The 25,994-nt window shown below is 45.7% G+C and overlaps 1 protein-coding gene across 1 annotated transcript in view; it reads left to right on the top strand.

The window, feature by feature from the left end:
* The first annotated feature begins 1,321 nt into the window (after positions 1–1,321).
* The window catches only part of CIT (citron rho-interacting serine/threonine kinase), a 196,755-nt gene continuing 172,082 nt past the window's right edge, over positions 1,322–25,994 (top strand). The window contains exons 1-4 of the mRNA XM_023204554.2: positions 1,322–1,415; positions 3,134–3,242; positions 10,435–10,576; positions 22,265–22,440. Of these exons, the coding sequence (XP_023060322.1) occupies positions 3,147–3,242; positions 10,435–10,576; positions 22,265–22,440 (414 nt within the window). The 5' untranslated portion in view covers positions 1,322–1,415; positions 3,134–3,146. The remainder of the gene's footprint in view (positions 1,416–3,133; positions 3,243–10,434; positions 10,577–22,264; positions 22,441–25,994) is intronic.

Below are 25,994 nucleotides of genomic sequence, written 5' to 3'. Positions count from 1 at the left end.
GCAGTTTATTCTTGTTCATTGTTTATGAAAACACTGCAATATACAATTTTGTCTTTTCTACTGCTGATGGACATTTATGTCGCTTCCAGTTTTTTGCCAACACTATTTTGTATTCTTATACACATCTCTTGGTGTACATAAGTAGGAGTTTCTCGCTGGGAGCGGTGGCTAAGGCCTGTAATCTCACCACTGTGGGAGGCCGAGGTGGGCGGGATCACTTGAGGTCAGGAGTTCAAGACCAGCCTGGCCAACATGGTGAAACCCCCATCTTTATTAAAAATACAAACAATTGGGCATGGTGGTGTGCGCCTGTAATCCCAGTTACTTGGGAGGGTGAGACAAGAGAATAGCTTGAACCTGGGAGGCGGAGGTTGCAGTGAGGCGAGATCGTGCCATTGCACTCCAGCCTGGGAGACAGAGCAAGACTTCGCCTCAAAATAAAAATAAATAAATAAATAAATAAATAGGAGTTTTTCTTAGGTAGAGAAACTACTCCTAGCAATAGTCACAGAATGCACAAATCTTCAATGTTAGCAAATAGTGCCATACTTTTTTTTTTAATTTCAGAGATTGTGTCCATTTACACGTCTACGGGTACTGTATAAATGTGTGTACCTCTACATCTTCGCAAACACTGTCACATCCTTTTTTTGTTGTTGTTCTCGAATTTGAGTGTTATTGTTTCTCATTGTGACTTTATTTTTCATATTTTCTGATTAGGAACGAGGTTGACACCTTTCATACATTTGTTGGTCATCTGGATTTCCGTTTTGGTGAAGTGCCTGTTTTAAGTATCGCTTCTATAATTTATTTTAAAGTGTCCTTTCAGACAGCCTCAATGACTTTCATCAACTCCTTGCAGGGCAGTCAGCCGAGAGATAGAGTAATCAAGGTAGGTTGAAGTCAACCTCAAAACATTGGCCGCCTCAGCTGTAGCAGAGAACCATTGGGTTTCCCCAGGTGACAAGTACTTCCACCTTAGCCGCATGAGAGAGAAAGAAGACCAGGCTGAGTAACCTGGCTGCCTACCTCCTCGCAGGTGGCCGAGAGCAGGGGACAGCGCCCAGGCGACCTCCTCAGGGATCCTAGATAAACAGTCGCGTCCCCAAACGCAGCATCCTGCTTAACCGCCAATTTCAAACTGCCAAGACCTGCCCAGCCGACTTTGCCCTTCCCTTTATCCCATTGGTCGCGAGTCAAAGGAAGATGCAATTTGATTGGCTCTCCTTTTCACTTTCTCCATCACTTTAAGCATGTGGGCGGGGCCTGGCTGAGAAGCCCATGTCTATCATAGGAGCGGGCACGCTGATTGGTCCAGACACGGCTGAGACCCTCCCGCGCCGTTCCTCTGGTTCAAACGCGGCGGCGGGAGGCGCGGGGCGGAGCAGATCGGAGACCAGCCGGGTCCGCAGAGCGTGAGTCTGAGCCCCTAGACCCAATTCTATTGCACCCTGCTCCGCAAGGTCAGGGGACGGCCGCCTCCACTCACACCAGTCCCGGCTTTCCCTCCCGTCGCGGGGAGGGCGGTGCTTCCACCTCTAGGGCTGCGGGAGGCCTGGAGGGTCTTCCCAGGCTGGCTGTGCGCGCGCCCACCCTCCTCGGGAGCCGAGGGGTCTGCCGGGTGGTGCCGGGGCGGGAGGCTTGCTCCTCCCCTAAACCAGGCGGAGTCCTGTGTCTCTTCAGCTCTGCCTCCTGTCAGCGCTAACTGCATTATTCTGCCCAGTGTAGTCAGCCAGTTCCTTATTACCTGCGTGATAGCAATTTTCTTAACCTCTCTGTTTGTGTCTTCATACCTCATGCCCACCCCACCACCTCCTGATGCCCCCGCCTCTTTCGCTCTGCTCCAGTCCCTCTGGTCTCCCTGTTATTGTTGGAGAGGCCAGGTCCTGCCTCAGTGCTTTTGGCTCGGCTGTTTCCTTTGCCACGGATATCTTTCTTTTTTTTTTTTTTTTTTTTTTGAAACGGAGTCTCGCTCTGTCGCCCAGGCTGGAGTGCAGTGGCCGGACCCTCAGCTCACTGCAAGCTCCGCCTCCCAGGTTCACGCCATTCTCCTGCTTCAGCCTCCTGAGTAGCTGGGACTACAGGCGCCCGCCACCTCGCCCGGCTAGTTTTTTGTATTTTTTTAGTAGAGACGGGGTTTCACCTTGTTAGCCAGGATGGTCTCGATCTCCTGACCTCGTGATCCGCCCATCTCGGCCTCCCAAAGTGCTGGGATTACAGGCTTGAGCCACCGCGCCCGGCCAACCACGGATATCTTTCTTTCCCCAGATATCAACATGGCTTGCTGGTCACCCGCTTCAGGTCTTCAAGTCTTGGGTCAAATGGTGGCTTCTCTGTGAAGTCTTACCTGACCACACTAAAAATTGCACCGTCTCACCCCCGTTGCCCTTATCTTGCTCGGTTTTGTTTTTACCTCATAGCACTTAACACCTTCCAACAAACTATATATAGTTTGCTTATTTCAGTCATTCATTTAATAACTATTTATTCGCACCTATTTATGTATGTGCCAGGCTATGTGTGCCCCCACTGTGTGGGGGCAAAAATCTCTGCCCTTGTGGAGCTTCCATTCTAAGGGGGGAGATAATAGACACATTGATAAGTAAGAGAGTATGTCAGATAAGTGTATCACCTCCTGTTACGGTGAGTTAAAATCTGGTGTTTAATCTCCATGATTAGACTGAGCTTCCTAAAACTGGAGTGGTAGCTAATTTTATTTTATTTTATTTTATTTTTTTTTTGAGACGGAGTCTCACTCTGTCGCCCAGGCTGGAGTGCAGTGGCCAGATCTCAGCTCACTGTAAGCTCCGCCTCCCGGGTTTACACCATTCTCCTGCCTCAGCCTCCCGAGTAGCTGGGACTACAGGCGCCCGCCACCTCGCCCTGCTAGTTTTTTGTATTTTTTAGTAGAGACGGGGTTTCACCGGGTTAGCCAGGATGGTCTCGATCTCCTGACCTCGTGATCCGCCCATCTCGGCCTCCCAAAGTGCTGGGATTACAGGCTTGAGCCACTGCGCCCGGCCCTCACTAATTTTCATCTCCTTGTCCTTGATACCTTGAGGGAGATCAGGATCTCTCAAGCCCTTCCTGCTCAAAACATAGGACATACTTCACTTTTCTGATATCCTTTCAGCACCAGTGGGGAGATGTTGAAGTTCAAATATGGAGCGCGGAATCCTTTGGATGCTGGTGCTGCTGAACCCATTGCCAGCCGGGCCTCCAGGCTGAATCTGTTCTTCCAGGTAACAGCCTACCCTGCCAACTTTGCTCACCTGTGTGTTTCCTTGGAATCTCCTTGTCACTCACCTTTGCTTTTATTTTATTTATTTATTTAGAGTCTCACTTTGTCGCTCAGGCTGGAGTACAGTGGTGCAACCTCTGCTCACTGCAACCTCCGCCTCCTGGGTTCAAGCGATTCTCCTGCCTCCGCCTCCAGAGTAGCTGGGACTATAGGCGCCTGCCACCACACCCGACTAAGTTTTGTTTTTTTTTTTTTTTTTAATAGAGACGGAGTTTCACCATGTTGGCCAGGCTGGGGTCAAACTCCTGACCTCAAGTGATCCACCTGCCTTGGCCTCCCAAAGTGCTGGGATTACAGGCATGAACTCTGCCTGGCTTGCTTTCATTATAGGACCAAGGATAATATTTTAGGAGAAATTCTGTTTTGTTTTGCTTGAAACAAGGTCTTCTGTCGACTCTAGGCCTGTGCCACCATACCCAGTTATTTTTAAAATTTCTTGTAGGGATGGGGTCTCACTATGTTGCCCAGGCTGATATTGAACACCTGACTTCAAGTGAGCCTCCTGCCTTGGCCTCCCAAAGCACTGGGGTTATAGGTGTGAGCCACTGCACCTGGCCTTCTATTTGGAGTTTTATATGCACTGATTCTTTTGGAAAAAGGACACTGTGCAGTAGTAGATAGCTGAACTTGCCTTAGGAGGGAGATCTTTTCATATTTCTCACACTTTACACTTCTGTACTAAAGTTCATTAATTGATTGACAGGGTCTTGCTCTGTGGCTCAGGCTGGAGTGCGTTGGCACAATCATGGCTCACTGTAGCCTTGACCTCCCGGGCTCAAGCATTCCTCCCACTTCAGCTTTCCAAGTAGCTGGGACCACAGGTGTGTGCCACCACATCTGGCTAATTTTTGTATTTTTTGTAGAGATGAGGTTTCACCATGTTGCCCAGGCAGGTCTCGAATTCCTGGGCTCAAGTGATCCACCTGTCGCAGCCTCTGAAAGTGTTGGGCTTACAGGCGTAAGTCACTGCACCAGGGTAAGTTTGTCCTTTTATTGGAGAAAAAAAAATAAATGAACAAAGATGCTTTTTAAAACTACAATTTCTGTGGGTATCATCCTATTCATTTTCATTGCAGGGATGTTTGTTTTTTAAGATTTTAAAAAAAGTTTTGATGAATATCACACCTGTTTAACCCTCATTCCTCTCAAGATAACACATTTCTGTCATCCCAGATGTGTTAAAACTTAATGTCATAAGATTACTTCCAAATAGATTTTTAATTCTTTTGTTTCTGATGTATATGGAACACTGGTGAAGTAGAAATCCTTGTTTGATTTATGTATTCATAAGTCAGGGTGACAACAGAGAACGTGAAGATTTAGAGTTGAATCCCAGTCCCAGCACTAGTTAGCTGTGTTACTCTGGGTGAGTCAATTACCTTTTCTGAGTCCATTTGCTGTTCTTTAAAATAGGTTGTAGCCTGTAATCCCAGTATTTTGGGAGGCTGAGGTGGGTAGATTATTTGAGGTCACGTGTTCGAGACCAGCCTGGCCAACATAGTGAAACCCCATCTCTACTAAAAATATAGAAAATTAGCTGGGTGTGGTGGTGGCATGCACCTGTAATCCCAGCTACTTGAAAGACTGAAGCAGGAGAATTGTTTGGACCTGGGAGGCGGAGGTTGCAGTGAGCTGAGATCGTGCCACTGCACTCCAGCCTGGGCAGCAGAGTGGGTGAGACTCCAACTCAAAACAAAACAAAAGAAAACAAAAAAATGGGCCGGGCGCGGTGGCTCACGCCTGTAATCCCAGCACTTTGGGAGGCCGAGGCGGGCGGATCACAAGGTCAGGAGATCGAGACCATGGTGAAACCCCGTCTCTACTAAAAATACAAAAAATTAGCTGGGCGCGGTGGCGGGCGCCTGTAGTCCCAGCTACTAGGGAGGCTGAGGAAGGAGAATGGCGTGAACCCAGGAGGCGGAGCTTGCAGTGAGCCGAGATCGCGCCACTGCACTCCAGCCTGGTGGACAGAGTGAGACTCCATCTCAAAAAAAAAAACAAAAAAACAAAAAAATAACGTAGAGGTTGTAGTACCTAATCCACAGGGTTGTTGTGAGGATTAAATGAGATATTACATATAAAGCATTTAGCACCTTGCCTGGCTTTTGGTAAACCCCTTATAAAAAATGGTAAATATTGTTAATACTCAGCATAGAATAGTATTAGTTATAATATTAATACTAAATTTCTGTTTCCTTAATAGGAATTATATTTAGGAAGGTAGTTATGTAGGATACCTGTAAGGTGATGAACAATGAAGTATTCTTGATAACTTTTTGTTTTTTCCAAAATATTGGTATTGGGTGTTTACACAGATCAGAGTGGAAACAAATTGAAAGCTTAGGTTGTTCTGTGGGACCATCCCCATCAGCATTTTAAGTCTTGACATATTTTTCACAAATGAATAGTCTGTCTTTAACCTTCGATGACTGGAGTGCTGCTACTTTTCAGCCCCTTTATCATGCTACTTCAAAATATCTCTAACTTGCTGGGTGTGGTGGCTCACACCTGTAATCCTTGCACTTTGGGAGGCTGAGGCGGGCGGATTGCTTGAGGTCAGGAGTTTGAGACCAGCCTGGGCAACATGGTGAGACCCCTTCTCTACTAAAAACACAAAAAATAGCTGACTGTGATGGTGGGTGCCTGTAGTCCCAGCTACTTGGGAGGCTGAGGCGGGAGGATCACTTGAGCCCTGGAAGCAGAGGTTGCAGTGAGTTAAGATCGTGCCACTGCACTTCAGCTTGGGTGACAGAGCAAGACCCTGTATCTTAAAAAAAAGAAAAAAACGTTTCCAACTTACTTATTAAGGGCTTATATTGTGCTGAGTATGTAATAGTTATGACTTCCAATGTGTCTGGTATAGAACTGGCATGTTTCTGAGTATCCAACTTCAGCCTCATAACAGAGGTAAGGACTATTTTTATTTAAACTTTAAATAAAAAGTTTTTATCGCCGGGCGCGGTGGCTCAAGCCTGTAATCCCAGCACTTTGAGGGGCCGAGATGGGCGGATCACGAGGTCAGGAGAGCGAGACCATCCTGGCTAACACGGTGAAACCCTGTCTCTACTAAAAAAATACAAAAAAACTAGCTGGGTGATGTGGCGGGCGCCTGTAGTCCGAGTTACTTGGGAGGCTGAGGCAGGAGAATGGCGTAAACCTAGGAGGCGGAGCTTGCAGTGAGCCGAGATCGCGCCACTGTACTGCAGCCTGGGCGACAGCGTGACACTCTGTCTCAAAAAAAAAAAAAAAAGTTTTTATTTAGGATACAACAGGCCAGGTGTGGTGGCTCACACCTGTAATCCCAGTACTTCAGGAGGCTGAGGCAGGTGGATTGCTTGAATCTAAGAGTTCAAGACTAGCTTGGGCAAAATGGTGAAACCCCATCTCTACAAAAAGTATAAATAATTAGCCAGACATGGTGGTGTGTGCCTATAGTCCCAGCTACTTAGGAGGCTGAGGTGGGGGCATCGCTGGGGCCCCGGAGGCAGATGTTGCAGTGTGCTGAGATTGTGACACTGCACTCCAGCCTGGGTGACAGAATGAGGCCCTGTTTCTAAATAAATACATAAATAGGAAGCAACAGATATAGACATATATGGAGGTAGACAAGGCCTTGCCCAAGATCATACACATTGGGCTTTGCAGATGGAGCCAAGATCAGACTCCATCTTTGGTTGGTCCGACTCCAAAGGCTGACCACATAGCCATTGGGCCACACCGTCTGTGCATGTCAGAGTTTATTAAGTATATCTTGTATTTTGTCATTATAACAGGAAGAATTATAGGTAAACCCTCAGTTCATCTCTTTTTAATGCTGAGTTCCCCCCACCCGGTAAAGCTATTATTGCAAGTGTATTATATACCTGTCATTTGCCTTGAGTGATCAGGTAAGGATGCTGTTTGTTCTTTTCCCATATAGTGCTGTTTGAATGAGGTTGAGATACAGTAGCAATTTTGTTTTCCATTCAGGTGAGTACCTTACACTGAGTGTCATTTTGTCCTTTCTACTTCTACTCAACAGGATTTCCTAACATGTTCGAGGTCAGTGATTGTCAGACTTTCAGAGCCAGCAAAACTTCTCAAATTGCTGGGTAGACACAGGTTTTCTTATTTTGCCAAGTAAGGATATTTAAAAAAATAAATAAATAAAAAGAAAAACCTACTATTTTCTTGCCCTTTTATTTCATAAAGGGCATTTTAAGAAACAACAGACAGGAAGAACATCATCTCAGAATAAAGGACCATTTTAAAATTTGAATACATTTAGTTTTATTAAAAAAAATATCATGTGGCGTTCATTTTTTCTCATTTCACTGCAGGCTGTTGAAAACCTTGTTAAGACCCAGTACTGTATTTGGGAACCCCTGCTTTAGTTGGTTTAAACTCTTGAAGAATACAAGAGACAAAGCGTTTTATTTTCCTGAGTTAGTGGTAACTATTACTAAAGTGACAGATATGGTAGCCTTGAATGCAGTGCTTCCCAAACCTGACTGAGGTCTGACTCTCTTGGGGACCAGGGTGTCATTCCGTTGCCCAGGCTGGAGTGTGGCAGCACAATCTTGGCTCACTACAGCCTTGACTTCTTGGGCTCCAATGATCCTCCTACCTCAGTCTCACGAGTGGCTAGGACTACAGGATCATGCCACTACACCTGGCTAATTTTTTTTGTTTGTTCGTAGAGATGGGGTCTCGCTGTGTTGCCCCGGCTGGTCTTGAACTCCTGGGCTCAAGTGATCCTCCCACTTTGGCCTCCCAAAGTGCTAGGATTCCAGGTGGGAGCCACCTCGCCCTGCTGGGGAACTTGTTAATAAAACAGATCCCAGGCTACCGTCTGGAAAATTCTAATTCAGTAGGTTGTTGGGGAGGGGAGGCATAGGACCAGATAATGTGTTTGTTTGTTTGTTTTTCCTTAAATTCTCCAGTGCTCTTGTGGTTCAAATGCAGCAGTGCTGTGTAACAAAGCACTCAACGTTTAAAACAACAATGATTTATTTTTCTTAGGATTCTGTGGATTGGCTGGACTCAGCTAGGTGGTTCTTCTGCTTCATCTTGTGATGTCAGCTGGGGTTACTTGTGGGGCTACATTAAGCTGGGATTATGTCTGGGACTGGAACATGTGGGTGCTGACTGCTGGCTGGGGCACCTTAGTGTTTTTTTACGTGGCCTTTGTTTTCCATGAGGTCTTTCAGTAGTGTAGCCCAGGACTCGTAACTTTTTTTTTTTAAGACGGAGTCTCGACCTGTCGCCCAGGCTGGAGTGTAGTGGCATGATCTCTGCTCACTGCAACCTCCGCCTCTTGGGTTCAAGCGATTCTCCTGCCCCAGCCTCCTGAGTAGCTGGGATTACAGGTGCTCACCTCCACGCCCCACCAATTTTTGCATTTTTAGTGGAGACAGGGTTTCACCACATTGGTCAGGCAGGTCTCCAACTTCTGACCTTGTGAGCCACCTGCCTCAGCCTCCCAAAATGCTGGGATTACAGGCGTGAGCCACCGCTCCTGGCTGACTTGTAACTGTTTTTGTAAGTAATAAATATTTTAGGCTTTGTGGGTCCTGTAGTTTCTGTTGCAACCACTCAACTTGGCCATGGTAGCACAAAAGCAGTTAAAGACAATATGTAAATGATGGATGTGGCTGTGTTCCAGTAAAACTTATAAAAAGTCCGTGGTCTGGATTTGGTCCAAGGGCTATAGATTGTACACCCCTGGTCTAGACCAAGCATCTTTGCATGGTGGCTGGCTTCCCAAAAGTGGAAACTGGTAAGCTGCTGTTTTTTGAGAGGGAGTCTTTCTCTGTTGCCCAGGCTGGAGTGCAGTGGTGTGATCTCGGCTCACTGCAACCTCCGACTCCCGGGTTCAAGCAATTCTCATGCCTCAGCCTCCCAAGTGGTTGGGATTACAGGTGCCCACTACCATGACCGGCTAATTTTTGTATTTTAGTAGAGACAGGGTTTCACCATGTTGGCCAGGGTGGTCTCAAACTCCTGACCTCAAGTGATCCACCCGCCTTGGCCTCCCAAAGTGCTGGGATGACAGACATGAGCCAGCATGCTTGGCCGCTTGACGAGCTTCTTAAAGGCACTGCCCTGAACTGGCACAGTATCTCTTGTGTCACGTTCTTTTGGTTGAAGAGTCTCAGAGATGGCACAGATTCAAAGATAGGAGAAATAGACTCCAGCGCTTAAAGGAAGGAATAGCATGTGTCTACCGAATTGGAGGAACTGTTGGAGGCCGTCTTTGCAAAGAGACCACACTATTCATGGCTTGGCACGTGGGAATCACTGCTCTACACCAGGGTTGCAGACTCATGTCTTTGGGGGCTGGGCAGTGAGTATAAATGAGTTAGGTGGGCCAGTTGGAAGATGGAGTCAGACCTGCAGTGAACTCCTGAACACATCTGCTACCGAGAGGGGCAGCATTACTCAGCTCCAGCTCAGCGTCATCGGGCAGGAAGGCGAAGCAGGAAGACCAGGCCGTGTTGCCGGATCTGCCAGTGTTTCAAGAGAAGCCAGAGACTCCATTTTTATTTTTTTTGTATGGAATCTCCTGATTTTGAAATATTGGCAGATAATTCAAATTATCTTAAACACTACAGGCCAAACAAAACATATCTGTGGGCTAGAGACAGTCTGCCAGTTTGTAACTATTTCTCCAGATCATGAGTAAATTTGGCTTTATGATAGTCACTCAGTTCTCATTACTCTAGGTTGTTCAAATGAATTAAAAAAGCTGAAATTATATGAATAAACCCCTGGGCACACATGAAAGAAGTGAAAAACCCATGTTTCCTATTGTAGAAACATGGAAGCATGTCAGAGCCAGAGGATCCAGAGGAAGTATTCTCACTAGCCTCAGACCCTCAGGAGTGAGGGACCTTTTCTTGTTAATGGCCATGCTTGTGCAATTTTCCCTCCCAGGTGCTGGTGAAAGAAACCCACAGTCCTGGAATCATGGAAGTGATACCATAATGACTGTCGGTTGACACTGCTTTAAAGAATGAAGCCACAGAATTGTGCTGTTAGCATGTCGTGAGCAGTTAGCTGAGTTGGTGGCTTGTAATTTACTCTGTGTGGATGTTATTGATCAAAGCTTTTCATTATTGACAGTGTCTCCATCTGCTGTTTGCTGTTTTTAGGGGAAACCACCCTTTATGACTCAACAGCAGATGTCTCCTCTTTCCCGAGAAGGGATATTAGATGCCCTCTTTGTTCTCTTTGAAGAATGCAGTCAGCCTGCTCTGATGAAGATTAAGCATGTGAGCAACTTTGTCCGGAAGTGTAAGTTTGGGGAACTTTTTCTTGAAAACTGTCCTGAGAGAGAAAACTAGAAAGATGCTTGAGGCAGAATGAGTTACTGGTTGATAGTAGTGGGTAAGAACTCTGGTTCTATATAAGATAGATCCACGTTCAAGTTCAGGCTGCACCTCTTATAGCTGGGAGACCAGATAAGTTGGGCTTCTTGGTTGCAAGTGACAAACTCAATTCAAAGACTGAATTTAGGACAGGTGCAGTGGCTCTTACCTATAATCTCAGCCCTTTGGGAAGCTGAGGTGGGCGAATCGCTTGAGCCCAGGAGTTCAAGACCAGCTTGGGCGACATGGTGAAACCCTGTCTCTACAAAAAATACAAAAATTAACTGGGTATGGTGGCTTGCACCCGTGGTCCCAGCTGCTCAGGAGGCTGAGGTGGGAGGATCACTGGAGCCCGAGAGGTCAAGGCTCAATGAACCATGATTGTGCCATTGCACTCCAGTCTGGGTGACAGAGTGAGACCCTGTGTGAATAAAAGAGTGAATTTATTGGCTCATGAAACTGAGAAATCCAGGAATGAGTTAAGTTTTAACTTTGGCATAGCTGGTTCCACAAACCTCAATAATACCCCATGACCTCATGCTTATACTTGCTCAGGACTGACTTTCTATTAGACAATGTAGGCACTGTGCTTAGAACCTGTGATATTTAATTTTAATGAATTTAATTAGTTTTAATTAACTGAATTAAATTTTAATTTGTTTTAAAATTACAGGAAAAAATGAATGTAATAATGTATAATGATTCTGGATTACATTCATCTTTATACCAATGTAGTCATAGAATAAAATTTTTGTTTTTTTTGGAGACAAGGTCTTGCTCTGTTACCCAGACTGGAGTGCAGTGGTATATCACGGCTTATTGCAGTTTCAACCTTCTAGGCTCAAGCAATCCTTCTACCTCAGTGGCTGGGACTACAGGCTCACACTACCATGCCCAGCTAATTTTTGCTTTTTTCTGTAGAGATAGGGTCTTACTATGTTACCCAGGCTGGTCTCAAACTCCAGGCTTTAAGCAGTCTTCCTGCCTCAGCCTCCCAAAGCTTTGGGATTACAGGCGTTGAGCCACCATGCCTGGCCCCATGAAACATAATTTTCGAATTCTTTTTTGTTTTTAATGGAGGAAGGGGCTGAGGAAGGCAAAAGTACCTAGGGCCTATGAAGTCATGTATCGGCCTTGCCTTCACCCTGTTTCTGACTTTGCTTGACTTCCATGTGATGGGGCAGTTGACTGCTGGTGTCCCAGTTTCATACTCTCACATTAGTGTTTTTCAACCAGTGGGTGATTTTGTCCCCTGGAGATGTTTTCGGTTGTCAGAGCTGGCTGGGGATGGTGGTGTGTGAGGTTGGGGGGAAGGGTCCTACTGTCAGTTAATGGGTGAGGCCAGAGATGCTGCCAAACACCTTACAGTGCACAAAGCAGCCCCTGTAACACAGAATTATGTAGCCCACAATGCCAGTAGTGCTGAATTTGAGAAACCCCGCCTTGTACAACATTGCTGTGCAACCAGCCACCCTAAATATTAGTGACTTAAAACAATAGTCATTGTGGCTGGGCGCGGTGGCTCATGCCTGTAGTCCCAGCACTTTGGGAGACTGAGGCGGTGGATCACTTGAGGTCAGGAGTTTGAGACCAGCCTGGCCAACATGGTGAAACCTTGTCTCTACTAAAAATACAAGAATTAACTGAGCGTGGTGGTGGGCGCCTGTAATCCCAGCTACTTGGGAGGCTGAGGCAGGAGAATCATTTGAATCTGGTAGGTGGAGGTTGCAGTGAGCCAAGATCTCACCATTGCACTCTAGCCTGGGCAATGAGTGAGACTTTGTCTTAAAAAAAAAAAAAGTTATTGTATTACCTCTCGTGTGTGTAGGTTGATTGGACTCAGCTGGGAATTCCTCTGCCCTTACATTGGCCAGGCTTGCCGTCACCTGGGACTCTCCTGGACTGGAATGTGTGAGAGGGCTTACTCACTGTTTGGCGCCCTGGCTGGGAGACTGGGCCCAGTTGGGCCTGTCTCTCTTCATGAAGTCTCGGGGCCTTTTGCTGTCTACATGGCACCTCTTTGTGGTCTCTACATCAGAAGTCAAGGAACTACAGCCTGTGATGCCTATTTTGTAAACAAAGTTTTACTGGAACAGCCATACCCATGTGTTTGTACAGTGCCTATGGCTGCTTTCACATTATAACAGCATTTTATTTCATTTTATTTATTTTTTTAGAGACAAAGTCTCACTCTGGCTGGAGTGCAGCAGCACAATCATAGCTCACTGCAGCCTCCAACTCCTGGGCTCAGGCAATCCTCCTGTCTCAGCCTCCTCAGTAGCTAGAACTACAGGCCCATGCCACCGTTAATGGCTAATTTTTAAATTTTATGCAGAGATGGGATCTTATGAGATTGCTTAGGCTGGTCTTGAACTCCTGGCCTCAAGAAATCCTCCCACCTTGGCCTCCCAAAATGCTTGGATTACAGGCATGAGCCACTGTGCCCAGCCCACAACAGCATTTGAGTAGTTGTGATAGAGATCAAATGGCCTACAAAGCCCAAAATAATTCCTGTTCGGCCCATTTCGAAAAGGCTTGCTGACCTCTGAGCTACATGGTCTTTCTAGTAGGACAGCCTCGACGGTAGCTCAGGGTTTCCAAAACACAAAAGTGGAAGCTGCCAGGCTGTCTTAGGGGTTATCCTAGGAGGAACATAGGATCTCTTTGGCTACCTTCTATTGTTTGATGCATGCTCTGGGGCTGCTCAAATTCCACCTGAGAGGAAACTACACAAGGGCATGAATCCCAAGAGGACTGGGGTATTGGGTGCTATTTTTGGAGACTGGCTACCACACCCTGCCCAATGGTTATCTTCCCTTATCTAGGTTAGTACAATCCCAGGGAAGATTCTAACTTGGCTCTGCTTTGGGTCATTTGCCTCCCTGGAGGTGAAGTATTGTGATCGGTTTTGTTGGAGTGCCCAAAGGGGTCAGGGCAGCGTGATTACCAGGACCTCATGGGATGGGGGATGCGTGGTTATGCAAAGGAGCCGGGGATGCTGAGTAGAAAAGAATCAGCATATGTTCACTATAGTGCCCTTTGGTATTTTATAGGTACTTTGTTCTCAGTTTTTCTCATCTGCAAAACGAGAATAATGTATATCCTTTTTTTGGAGTCTTGCTCTGTTGCCCAGGCTGTAGTACAGTGGCACAATCTCAGCTCACTGCAATCTCCACATCCCGAGTTCAAGTGATTCTCCTGCCTCAGCCTCCTGAGTAGCTGGGACTATAGGGGTGCACCACCACACTCAGCTAGTTTTTTTATTTTTAGTAGAGATGGGGTTTTGCCATGTTGGCCAGGCTGGTCTCAAACTCCTGACTTCAAGTGATCCGCCTGCTTTAGCCTCCGAAAGTGCTGGAATTACGGGCATGAGCCACCGCACCCAGTGGGAATAATGTGTATCTAGTGAGGCTGTGTTGGGATTGAATGAGTTAATGCACAGACCAGACTTGTCATGTTGCCTGTCCCATAGGAGACAATAAATGGTACCCAGTAATCATAACTCTGAACCTCAACAACATTTAATATATTGTGTATCTTCAAAATGTACTTGAGATATTTGTTCATCATTCTGTTTTTGTTTGAATAAGCTCCCGCCTTCTTTTTTGAATATTTAAATTTATAAGTAGGGAGTGGGAGGGAAAGGAAATTATGCGACGAGGCTAGCTTACTGAGCCATCTGCAGGCACCTTCATTAGTCTTGAGGCTGTCCTCTGGTTACTTAACAGCAGTGAATTATCTAGAACCATTTAGTGATCAGAAGACTTGGTTTAGTGGAATGTAGATTTTTTTCTAATAGAACCCTCTTCCAGGGAAATGTTTCATATGTTTGAAGAGGTTTCCTGGGGAGTGGTTAAGAGGCCATGATTGAAAATGGGTGATTACATTATGTTATTTTCCCTCCCCGTTTTGAGTGTCTGTTTTGGAATGTAAGCTTTGTTTTTCTATGTGGAGAAGGGTCCAGCAGCTGCTTCTGCCCAGGTGTTTTGAATCTTCCTATAGGGATGGAAATTTTCTTTGGGGACTGTTAGAGAAAATAGAACAGAGAGTAGCTCTGAAGGATGTCTCCAGCAGAAGTACCCCTAGCCTTGGGCCAAGGGAGGGAAGGGAAGGGAACGAGCATCTGGGAACCAGGGAAGGGATTTTTGTCTTTCTTAATTTCTCTTGCATCCCCAGTACCTAAAATAGTGTCTGGCATATGTTAAGTACTTAATAAATACTTGTTGAATGAGTGTATTGCTCAGTGAACAAAATAAATGTCAAACATTAAGCACAGTATCAGATAATTTGTGTAAAAATATACAGCAGTGTGATATTACAACTTGCACAGAGGCCAGGTGCAGTGGCTCATGCTTGTAATCCCAGCACTTGGGAGACCGAGGTGGGCGGATCTTTGAGCTCTGGAGTTCGAGACCAACCTAGTCAACATGGTGAAACCCTGTCTGTACAACAAAATGCAAAAATTAGCCGGGGCATGGGGGCACACGTCTGTGGTCCCAGCTACTTGGGAGGCTGAGGCTGGAGGATTGCTTGGAGCCGGGAGGTGGAGGTTGCAGTGAGCCAAGATTGTGCCCAGCCTGGGTGACAGAGTGCCAGGTTGCAGTGAGCCTGTGCCAAGTTGCAGTGAGCCAAGATTGTGCCCAGCCTAGGTGACAGAGTAAGACCCTGTCTCAAAACACAAAACAACACCCCCTTCAAAAAAAAAAAAAATCCAAAACCACCACCACAACAAAAAAACTTACACAGAAAAGTGTTGATAATTGTCAAAGTTGAGCTGTTACTGGCAATTTGACAGTAACTGAATTACTACCATTTCAGCTATATCCACTATAGATAACACCTTCAGTATATTTACAGCTTTACTTCTAATGGCAAATGATAACTTTTGAAAAGTTGTTTTTTTTTTTCTTCCTTATTGCAAACATAATATGCAATACAACGTTAAATATAGAAGGTTAAATGTGTATCTGAGTCTGTTCGGGCTGTGATAATAGATACCTTAGACTTGGTAATTTATAAACAATAGAAATTCATTGCTCGCAGTTGTGAAGACTGGGAAGTCCAAGATCAAGGCACTGGCGATTCTGGTGTCTGGTGATGGCTCCCTGCTTCAAAGATGGTGCCTTCTTGCTGCATCTTCACCTGGCAGAAGGGGCAAACATGATTTCTTCAGCCTGTTCTTTTTTTTTTAATGTTTAAAACTTTTGGCCTGGCATGGTGGCTCACGCCTGTAATCCCAGCACTTAGGGAGGTCAAGGAGGGCGGATCACGAGGTCAAGAGATCGAGACCATCCTGGCCAGCATGGTGAAACCTTGTCTGTATACTAAAAATACAAAAATTCGCCAGGTGTGGTGGCATGCACCTATAGTCCCTGCTACTCAGGAGGCTGAGGCAAGAGAATTGCTTGAACCTGGGAGGCGGAGGTTGCAGTGAGCCAGGATTGTGCCACTGCACTCTAGCCTGGCAACAGAGTGAGACTCTGTCTCAAAAACAAACAAGCAAACAGAAAACAAAAAACCTTTTATTTTAGGTTCACAGGTAAATGTACAGGTTTGTTATGTAGGTAAACTTGTCTTGGGGTTTGTTATAGATTATTTTGTCACCCAGGTACTAAGCCTAGTAACCAATAGTTATTTTTTCAGATTGTTTCCCTCCTCCCTTCCTCTGTCCTCTACTAGGCTCCAGTGTCTGTTGTTCCCTTCTTTGTGTCCTTGTGTTCTCATCCTTTAGCTCTCATTTATACGTGAGAACATGTGGTATTTGGTTTTCTGTTCCTGCATTAGTTTGTTAAGGATAATGGCAGCCTTTTTTTTTTTTTTGATACAGAGTCTTGCTCTGTTGCCCAGGCTGGAGTGCAGTAGCGCGGTCTTTGCTCACTGCAACCTCTGCCTCCCTGGTTCAAGTGATTCTCTTGCTCTAGCTTCCTGAGTAGCTGGGACTACAGGTGTGCACCACCATGCCAGGCTAATTTTTCTATTTTAGTAGAGACAGGGTTTCACCATGCTGGCCACGCTGGTCTCCAACTCTTGACCTCGTGATCCGCCTGCCTTGTCCTCCCAAAGTGCTGGGATTACAGGTGTGAGTCACTGCGCCCGACCCAATGTCAGCCTCTTTTTTTTTTTTTTTTGAGACAGAGTCTTGCTCTGTCGCCCAGGCTGGAGTGCAGTGGCCGGATCTCAGTTCACTGCAAGCTCCGCCTCCCGGGTTCACGCCATTCTCCTGCCTCAGCCTCCCAAGTAGCTGGGACTACAAGCGCCCGCCACCACGCCTGGCTAGTTTTTTGTATTTTTTAGTAGAGACGGGGTTTCACCATGTTCGCCAGGATGGTCTCGATCTCCTGACCTCGTGATCCGCCCGTCTCGGCCTCCCAAAGTGCTGGGATTACAGGCTTGAGCCACCGCGCCTGGCCAATCAGCCTCTTTTTTAAGGGGACTAATCCCATTCATGGGGATGGAGCCCTCATGATTTAACCACTTCCCTAAAGGTCCTACCTCTTTTTTTTTTTTTTCGAGACAGAGTCTTGGTCTGTCACCCAGGCTGGAGTGCAGTGGTGCAGTCTTGGCTCACTGCAACCTCCGCCTCCCAGGTTCAGGTGATTCTCCTGCCTCAACCTCCCGAGTAGCTGGGATTACAGGTGCCTGCCACCACGCCCGGCTAATTTTTTTGTATTTTTAGTAGAGTAGCGGTTTCACCATGTTAGCCAGTCTGGTCTTGAACTCCTGACCTCAAGTGATCCGCCCAAAATGCTGGGATTACAGGTGTGAGCCTCTGTGGCCAGCCCCTAAAAATCCTACCTCGTACTAGTATTACACTGGGGATTACGTTTCAACATGAATTTTGTGGGGGCAAGGGGCACAAACATTTCGATTATAGCACATCACATACATAGTAAGAGAAAAATCCCTCCAAATCTTACCTGAGATAATCACTGCCAACAGATTGCTGTATAGTATTCCAATTTTGTGTGTGCCTTAAAAATGTTTATTATGGAAATTTAAAAACATACCCCAAGGTGGCCAGGTGTGGTGGCTCACGCCTGTAATCCTGGGGCTTTGGGAGCCCGAGGCGGGTGTAGTACTTGAGGTCAGGAGTTTGAGACCAGCCTGGCCAAAATGGTGAAACCCAGTCTCCTAAAAATACAAAAATTAGCCGGGTGCGGTGGGCACCTGTAGTTCCAGCTACTTGGGAGACCAAAGCATGAGAACTGCTTGAACCCTGGAGGTGGAGGTTGCAGTGAGCCAAGACCATGCCACTGCACTACAGCCAGGGTGACAGTGAGACTGCATCCCAGAAACAAACAAACAAACGTTATTTTTTCAAATAGTTATATTTTTCAAATTGTCTCCCTCCTCTCATCCTGGTTCGTTTAAACCAGAGAAAACTCCCTACCTGTAAGGAATATGTGTTCTAATGGAGACTGAGCCATCTTGTTATGGGCAGACTTGTAGACTGTTTCAACTTTCCTCTTGATAAACGTTTAGGTGGTTTCTGATTATTTTTTTGTTACAACAGTTTTCATCGTGCACATCTTTGTATACATCTTTTTTGAGCACATGTGCAAGTATTTCTGTAGACAATGGATGATTCCTAGAAATTGAAAGGTTGAATTACCATGTTCCAAAAAAGGAAGCAATACACCCCGCTATGTTGACTTTTGCTCTTGGGTCCAGATGATATCTGACAAAGTTATTCTCTGATTGCATTTTCTTTTCTTTTCTTTTTTTTTTTGAGATGGAGTCAGAGTTTCACTCTTGTTGCCTAGGCTGGAATGCAATGGCACGATCTCAGCTCACTGCAACCTCTGCCTCCCGGGTTCAAGCGATTCTCCTGCCTCAGCCTCCTAAGTAGCTGGGATTACAGGCATGCACCACCACACCTGGCTAAGTTTTTGTATTTTCCATAGAGATGGGGTTTCACCATGTTAGCCAGGATGGTCTTGAACTCCTGACCTCAGGTAATCCACCCGCCTCAGCCTCCCAAAGTGCTGGGATTACAGGCGTGAACCATGGTGCCTGGCTCTATGACTGCATTTTCACGGTGCTTTGGGTCCTTGTCTCTACCTCAGTACCTCAATATTCAATGCCCACTGGGCCCTTAGATACTGCAGCTAAAAGTGCACAGGGGTGAAGAGTGATGTGACGGTTTTAGGGTCACAGAAGTAGCTGGTAGAGAGAGAAGTTGTGAAGTTCTTTTTTTTTGTTGTTTTGGAGAAAAAATCTCACTGTATCCCCCAGGCTGGAGTGCAGTGGCTCGATCTCAGCTCATCACAACCTCTGTCTCCCTAGTTCAAGTGATTCTTATGCCTCAGCCTCCCAACTAGCTGGGATTATAGGCATGTGCCACCACACTCAGCTAATTTTTGTATTTAGTAGAGATGGGGTTTCACCATGTTGGCCAGGCTGATCTCGAACTCCTGACCTCAGGTGATCCACCCACCTGGGCTTCCCAAAGTGCTTTGATTACAGGCCTGAGCCATTGTACATTGTACTGGTCTTTTTTTTTTTTTTTTTAATAATCATAGGCTTGAATGTAGCCTCTCATATGTTTGCCTTAATAATCCAAAAGTCTTTAGATAAAGAAATGGAGATTTGAAATGGCTTCTCAGAATTCCAAGATAAGTATTGTCGTGGTTTTGCCTGCAAAGCAACGTGGTCTGTCTCCTTGTGCAGTTAAGATACCTGGTGGTTGCCAGTGACAGACCCAGTTATTAAGTTGGACACTGCTGTAAGCAACTTTGTAAACAATTAAGGCATAATGAAGAATTAGGAGAGATTGACTTTGTGTATGAGCAATAAGAAAATCCAGTTCAATCCAGCAAGGTTTTGGGGAATTATAATTCAAAACTCAAATACTTGATCTGGAAGAAACTTGGAAAGAGACGGGGAAGGAAGGCATTGTCAGGGCAAAAGGAAAATAGTGTATAGCTTTTAATTTTGCTTCTTCATGGCGTTCCCCATGTAGGTGCCCTAGATTTGTTTTTTACAGTGGTCACGACTTCGTGTGGATCCACCCACCACTCTTGCCTGGTTCCCCAAGGGACCAAAGGAAGGTGTATTCAGGATGACTACTGAAGTGAGGGGTGGGGTCTGTGGCTGAGAAGACTCTAATACCGTGGCACTCATTATATATGCCTTTGACCCAAGAGATTTCAACTCCACCCGTGCAACAAAGGAAGAGGGTGGGCAAGATGAGTTACAGTTGCAGGCTGAGTGTGATAGTTCATGCCTGTAATCCTAGTGCTTTGGGAAGCCAAGTTGGGAGGATTGCTTTAGTCCAGGAGTTTGATACCAGCCTGGGCAACATAATGAGACCCTACCTGTACATATGGTGGTGTGCACCTATAGTCCCAGCTACTCGGGAGAATGAGGTGGGTGGGTGAGGATCCCTTGAGTCCAGGAGTTCGAGGCTGCAGTGAGCTATGATTCTATGATTTCACCACTGCATTCCAGGCTGGGCAACAGAGCAAGATCATGTTCTTTTTTTTTTTTCTTTAAATGGAGTCTCACTCTGTCACCCAAGCTGAAGTGCAGTGGTGCGATCTCTGCTCACTGCAACCTGCACTTCCCAGGTTCAAGTGATTCTCCTGCCTCAGCCTCCTGAGCAGCTGGGATTGCAAGCAGCCACTCGTGCGCAGCTAATTTTTGTATTGTTAGTAGAGATGGGGGTTTCACCATGTTGAACTCCTGACCTCAGGTGATCCACCCACCTTGGCCTCCCAAAGTGTTGGGATTACAGGTGTGAGCTACTATGCCTGGCCAATTGTGTCTCTTAAAAAAAAAAAAAGAAAATGAAAAAAATGACATTGGCCAACTCATTAAAATGCCACTCACTGACTGTGGTATGAAATGGCTTTTCCCTTTGATGGACCAAGTCCGTCTCATGGGGTGAGCCACTTGCAGGGCTGAGTATGACTCTAGAATGTAGCTGCTAACCTTATCTGCTGCCCAGCCATTGAAGTGGCCATCCCTTCCAGTTCCCAGAGTATTCCAGTGTGTGTTTGGGATTTTAAGACAGTCCCTTGGTATTTAGTGTGGCATCATTCTGCCGGATTCTCCAGGGTAATTTTGATTATAAGAATTGCTTGCCTGCCCATGTTGTGTAATGCCTGTATATGATGCTGTTCCCTTGTAATGTGCAGGATTAAATTTTTGGGTCAGCCACTGCTGCTCCCCTTCATTCCTGCAGGTCATTAGGGTCATTGCACATCTAGCGACGTATCAGATCAGTGTATCTAGAGTGTTAATAAACATGTTAGATTCCAAATCTGCTGTCCATTTAGTCCATACTTTATATGTTGAGGATCTCTGACTGAAAGATTAGACTTGGAAAAAGAATGAGACTGTATGGTAAGAAAAAGATAGTTGCAAATCCATTTGGACATGTGGCATGTCGGCCCTGCAGAGCGGATGTCAGGGCCCCATTTGGTTCTCTGAGTGCTAAGCCCTTCTGCCTACCACACCTTTTTTAAAAAAAATTTTTATTTATTTATTTATTTTTGGAGACGGAGTCTTGCTCTGTCGCCCAGGCTGGAGTGCAGTGGCGTGATCTCGGCTCACTGCAAGCTCTGCCTCCTGGGTTCACACCATCCTCCTGCCTCAGCCTCCCAAGTAGCTGGGACTACAGGTGCCCACCACCACACCCAGCTTATTTTTTTAGTAGAGATGGGGTTTTACCATGTTAGCCAGGATGGTCTTGATCTCCTGACCTCGTGATCCGCCTACCTCAACCTCCCAAAGTGCTGGGATTACAGGCGTGAGCCACTGCGCCCGGCCTCCATGCTTTTTTTTTTTTTTTTTGAGACGGAGTCTTGCTCTGTCACCCAGATTGGAGTGCAGTGACACGATCTCAGCTCATTGCATCCTCTGCCTCCCAGGTTCAAGTGTTTCCTGTGCCTCAGCCTCCCAAGTAGCTGGAATTACGGGCATGCACCACCACACCTAGCTAATTTTTGTATTTTTAGTAGAGATGGGGTTTCACCATGTTGGCCAGGCTGGTCTTGAACTCCTGACCTCCAGTGATCCACCTGCCTAGGCCTCCCAAAGTGTTGGGATTACAGGTGTCAGCCACCATGCCTGGCCCCCTCTGCCCCTTTAAGCACTGCCACATACTAAATCTACGAAGGCATTGCTGATACAATCCAAGGAAGATGAACCTTGGGCTAGTGGGATAAAACTAAGCACATGTAGTTAGAATGGAATGACCTGGAAGCCAGGTCCCAAGTTGGTCTAAATTAGACTCTTGTTGACAATGTCACACTGTAAACCAGTCTAAATGCTGATAAGCATGCTTGACCAAACACTGCCCTGCAGCCTTCAGAGAGGAAGAAGGAAAACATAATTTGTATCCTCTCTCCCTGTTTTCTGAGTCTATGGGATTCAAATTGTAGCTGCCATGGAAACTGTACTTTGGAATTTCTGGAGCCCTTAATTTTAACTTAACATATAAAAACACTTTTGTACTGATTTTATAATTATTCATGATGGATGAGAAAGTGAATGTCTTCGACAGTGAGGGAAGCTATCCGAACGCTATTTTCTTTTTTTTTTTCTTTCATAAAGATGCATATATTTGCATGCTTTATTTACCTGGGGATAACTCTTGCATCTTTTGCAGATTCCGACACCATAGCTGAGTTACAGGAGCTCCAGCCTTCAGCAAAGGACTTTGAAGTCAGAAGTCTTGTAGGTTGTGGTCACTTTGCTGAAGTGCAGGTGGTGAGAGAGAAGGCAACCGGGGACATCCATGCTATGAAAGTGATGAAGAAGAAGGCTTTATTGGCCCAGGAGCAGGTAGGAGGATTTTAACATCGTGCTTTTCCACTTTCTGTACCGGAGTGTTCATTGCAAAGACGATAATCTGCTATACTGGCGTCTAGGATCGAGCACGTTTTCCTCTGTGACTATATTTAATGATGGTTGGGGCAAAAAGGTCTCTTGTGTTCTTAGCTCATCTTCTTGAACTGATGTTGGCTAATTTTGAAGGCTCACAAATTCCTCTTGATGTATCATGTTTCTATAGTTGTGATTTATTTCAGTACCAAGTTGGCCTTTTAACTAATGAATTTAAGATGATCTTTTATGACCGCTAGCTGGGGACTCAGGATATACATATGGTGGGGTGAATCGCATTGCTTTTGTACACGCTTTAGATATTTGTGTTATGGGCATATGGATTTGGTTTTAAAACAGGCCTTTGAAGAAATCAAATAAAATTCTTTGTTATGTGGCTAGGGAGTTGCTTGTTTGAGAGCAGGTAGAACGTTATCTTTTTTGTTGTGGTATTTTTCTTTCTTTTAAACAAGGCTACTGTCTCTCAACATTGATCCATTTGCTGTGTTTTAGAGAGATGGCCATCAGCCTTGGAATTCAGAGAGTAATTTATTACTTACAGACATTTTAGTGCACATGATATGTCTGATAATGTACCCAGCCCTGCAGGAAGCTTGCAAAAGGAATAGAAGTCCCATGGCTGTTATTTTCAGGGTTTAAAAACAACCTTGAAAAGTGGAGGAAAAATGCAAATGTATAAAGCAGGTGCTTACCAGCTAAAGTATCATAGAAGTGGAAGAGCAATTAGCAAATTAATTAACGATGATGTGAGGGGAGATGTTGTGGGTGAGCAAGGGACAGTTAGGGACAGTTCTCACTGATGGGGGGAAATGTAGGTTCTGGGCAGAGAGAAGTGATGAGAACATGTTGGGTAGAAGTGTGACATTCTGGAGTACTAGAATGCTATGCAAGTGTGTGTGTGTGGGTGTGTGTGTTCAGTGGTTCAGAACAGACTGGGAAATGGCGAAATGAGGACATTTGGGTGGGGAGGGGGAAATGGGTGGGAAACTCAAGAACCTTTTTTTAAAAAATTGTGGTAAAATATATATAACATAAAGTGTACCATTTTAACCATTTTTAAATGTGCAACTGAGTGGTATTCAATGCATTCATGGTGTTGTACAACCATGACCACTATCCATTTCTAGAACTTTTCTATCCCAAACAGAAACTCTCTATCCATTATACAATACCTCCCCATTCCCCCAAGAACCGGTTTTTGAATTGCAGTTTACTTTGTGAGGCTGTTGGGGATTATTTAGGCCTCTGGAAGGAGGAGGTTGGGATCAGAGTCTGGCCCTGTGGACTTCAGTGACTTTATGTGCCCTCCAATCAGAGAAGCGGTGGAGGGCAGGAAGCTGCTTGTCAGGATCTGAGAGTGGATTCTGTGTTTAGCAATAAAATGTGAGCAGCATAATAGAAAGGAAAAGCGACAGGACATGGCAGATAATTTGGAAGAGAGGAGTGGAAGATGCTCACTCAGCCTCCCAGCTCCTGAGAAAGAACTGTGTCTCATCAGTTCACGCTACCTGAGCATCTGCTGTATCTGGTATGTTTCTGGGTCCTGGGGAAGAGACATTACGTGTAGCCCTGACCTTGTGATGCTTATGTTTTTGACGGGAAATAGTGCATGTAAAAAGAAAATAATCCAATAGACCACACGGCAGGCAAACAATAGAGACATTCAAATAGGTATGCCTTCCTCCAGGCGAATGGCCTGAAATGACCGTGTGGAAGTGTGGGCTGGGGGCTTATAAAATTATACACATACAGGCGCTAACTAAAGCCGCCTATTCATTCCTTAAGAGGATGCATAGAAAAGAAAAGTAGGGTCCTTAACTGAGCCATTTGGAATTTAAGGGCATGAGAGGAGAGAAGCCAGCACAAGGAGCAAAGGAAAAGAAGCGCCTGAGAGGAGGGAGGGATGCTGTTCTGCAGACAAGTCTGAGGCCTCTCCTGGGAGAGGCCCGCACACCCACCCAGGTTCTCTGACAGCTGGAAGGGGTCCTCAGAGACTGTTTGTTTGTTTGTTTGTTTATTTATTTAGAGACAGAGTCTTGCTCTGTTGCCCAGGCTGGAGTGTGGTGGCACAATCTCGGCTCACTGCAAGCTCCGCCTCCCGGGTTCACACCATTCTCCTGCCTCAACCTCCCAAGTAGCTGGGACTACAGGTGCCCACCACCACGCCTGGCTACTTTTTTTGTATTTTTAGTAGAGACGGGGTTTCACCATGTTAGCCAGGATGGTCTCCATCTCCTGACCTCATGATTCACCCGCCTGGGCCTCCCAAAGTGCTGGGATTACAGGCGTGAGCCACGGCGCCTGGCCGACTGTTTCTATTATTTTAGAGACAGGGTCTCACTGTCATCTGTGCTGGAATGCAGTGGTGTGGTCATAGCTCACTGCATCCTCAAACTCCTGGGCTTAAGGGACCCTCCCGCCTCAGCCTCTCAAGTAGCTGGGACCATAGGCATGTGCTGCCACACCCAGTTCACTTTATTATTTATTTATTTATTTATTTATTTATTTATTTATTTATTTAGAGAATGAGTCTCACTCTGTTGCCCAGGCTAGAGTGCAGTGGTGCAATCTTGGCTCACTGCAACCCCCGCCTTCCAGGTTCAAGTGATTCTCCTGGCTCAGCCTCCTGAGTAGCTGGGATTACAGGTGCCTGCCACCACACCTGGCTGATTTTTGTATTTTTAGTAGAGAGGGGGAGTTTCACCATGTTGGTCAGGCTGGTGTCGAACTTCTGACCTTGTGGTCTGCCTGCCTCGGCCTCCCAAAGTGCTGTTCAGTTCAGCCTTCCTTGGACACCTTTTATGTGCCAGACAAAAGAAGGATCAGCATCAGGTGTAGTAAATTACTGGGGTTAGGTTGCTGTTTCCCAAATGTGTTAGATTTATCTCTGGTAGTGTTAAATCTCATGATTTTAGGTAGTACATGGACAACCTATATAAAAATATTTAATAGTTTAATATTAACTAACATATCAAAACCTGTAACTTTGCTCACACCTGTCATCCCAGCACTTTGGGAGGCCAAGGTGGGAGGATGGTTTGGGCCCAGGAGTTTGAGACCAGCTTAGGTAACATGGCAAGACCCTGTCTCTAAAACAAAACAAAACAAACAAACAAACAAATCCCCTGTAACTTGTTCTAACAATAACCTAAACAATTTTTTAAATTTAAAATTAAATTAAAAAAAATTGAAACAGTAACCATTGTTTTTTGGTTTTTTTTTGGAGACAGAGTCTTGCTTTGTCACCTAGGCTGGAGTGCAGTTGCAGAGTCTCTGCTCACTGCAGCCTCTGCCTCCTGGGTTCAAACGATTCTCCTGTCTCAGCCTTCTGAATAGGTGGGATTACACCTATTCAGGTGTAATCTCCACCATGCCCGGCTAATTTTTGTATTTTTAGTAGAGACGGCGTTTCACCACATTGGCTAGGCTAGTCTTGAACTCCTGACCTCAAGTGATCTGCCCGCCTCGGCCTCCCAAAGTGTTGGGATTACAGG

This window comes from Piliocolobus tephrosceles, chromosome 10, assembly GCF_002776525.5.
Source record: "Piliocolobus tephrosceles isolate RC106 chromosome 10, ASM277652v3, whole genome shotgun sequence".
Classification (NCBI taxonomy): domain Eukaryota; kingdom Metazoa; phylum Chordata; class Mammalia; order Primates; family Cercopithecidae; genus Piliocolobus; species Piliocolobus tephrosceles.
The sequence above is the reverse complement of the archived record's forward strand: the minus strand, read 5'-3'. Positions and strand labels throughout refer to the sequence as shown.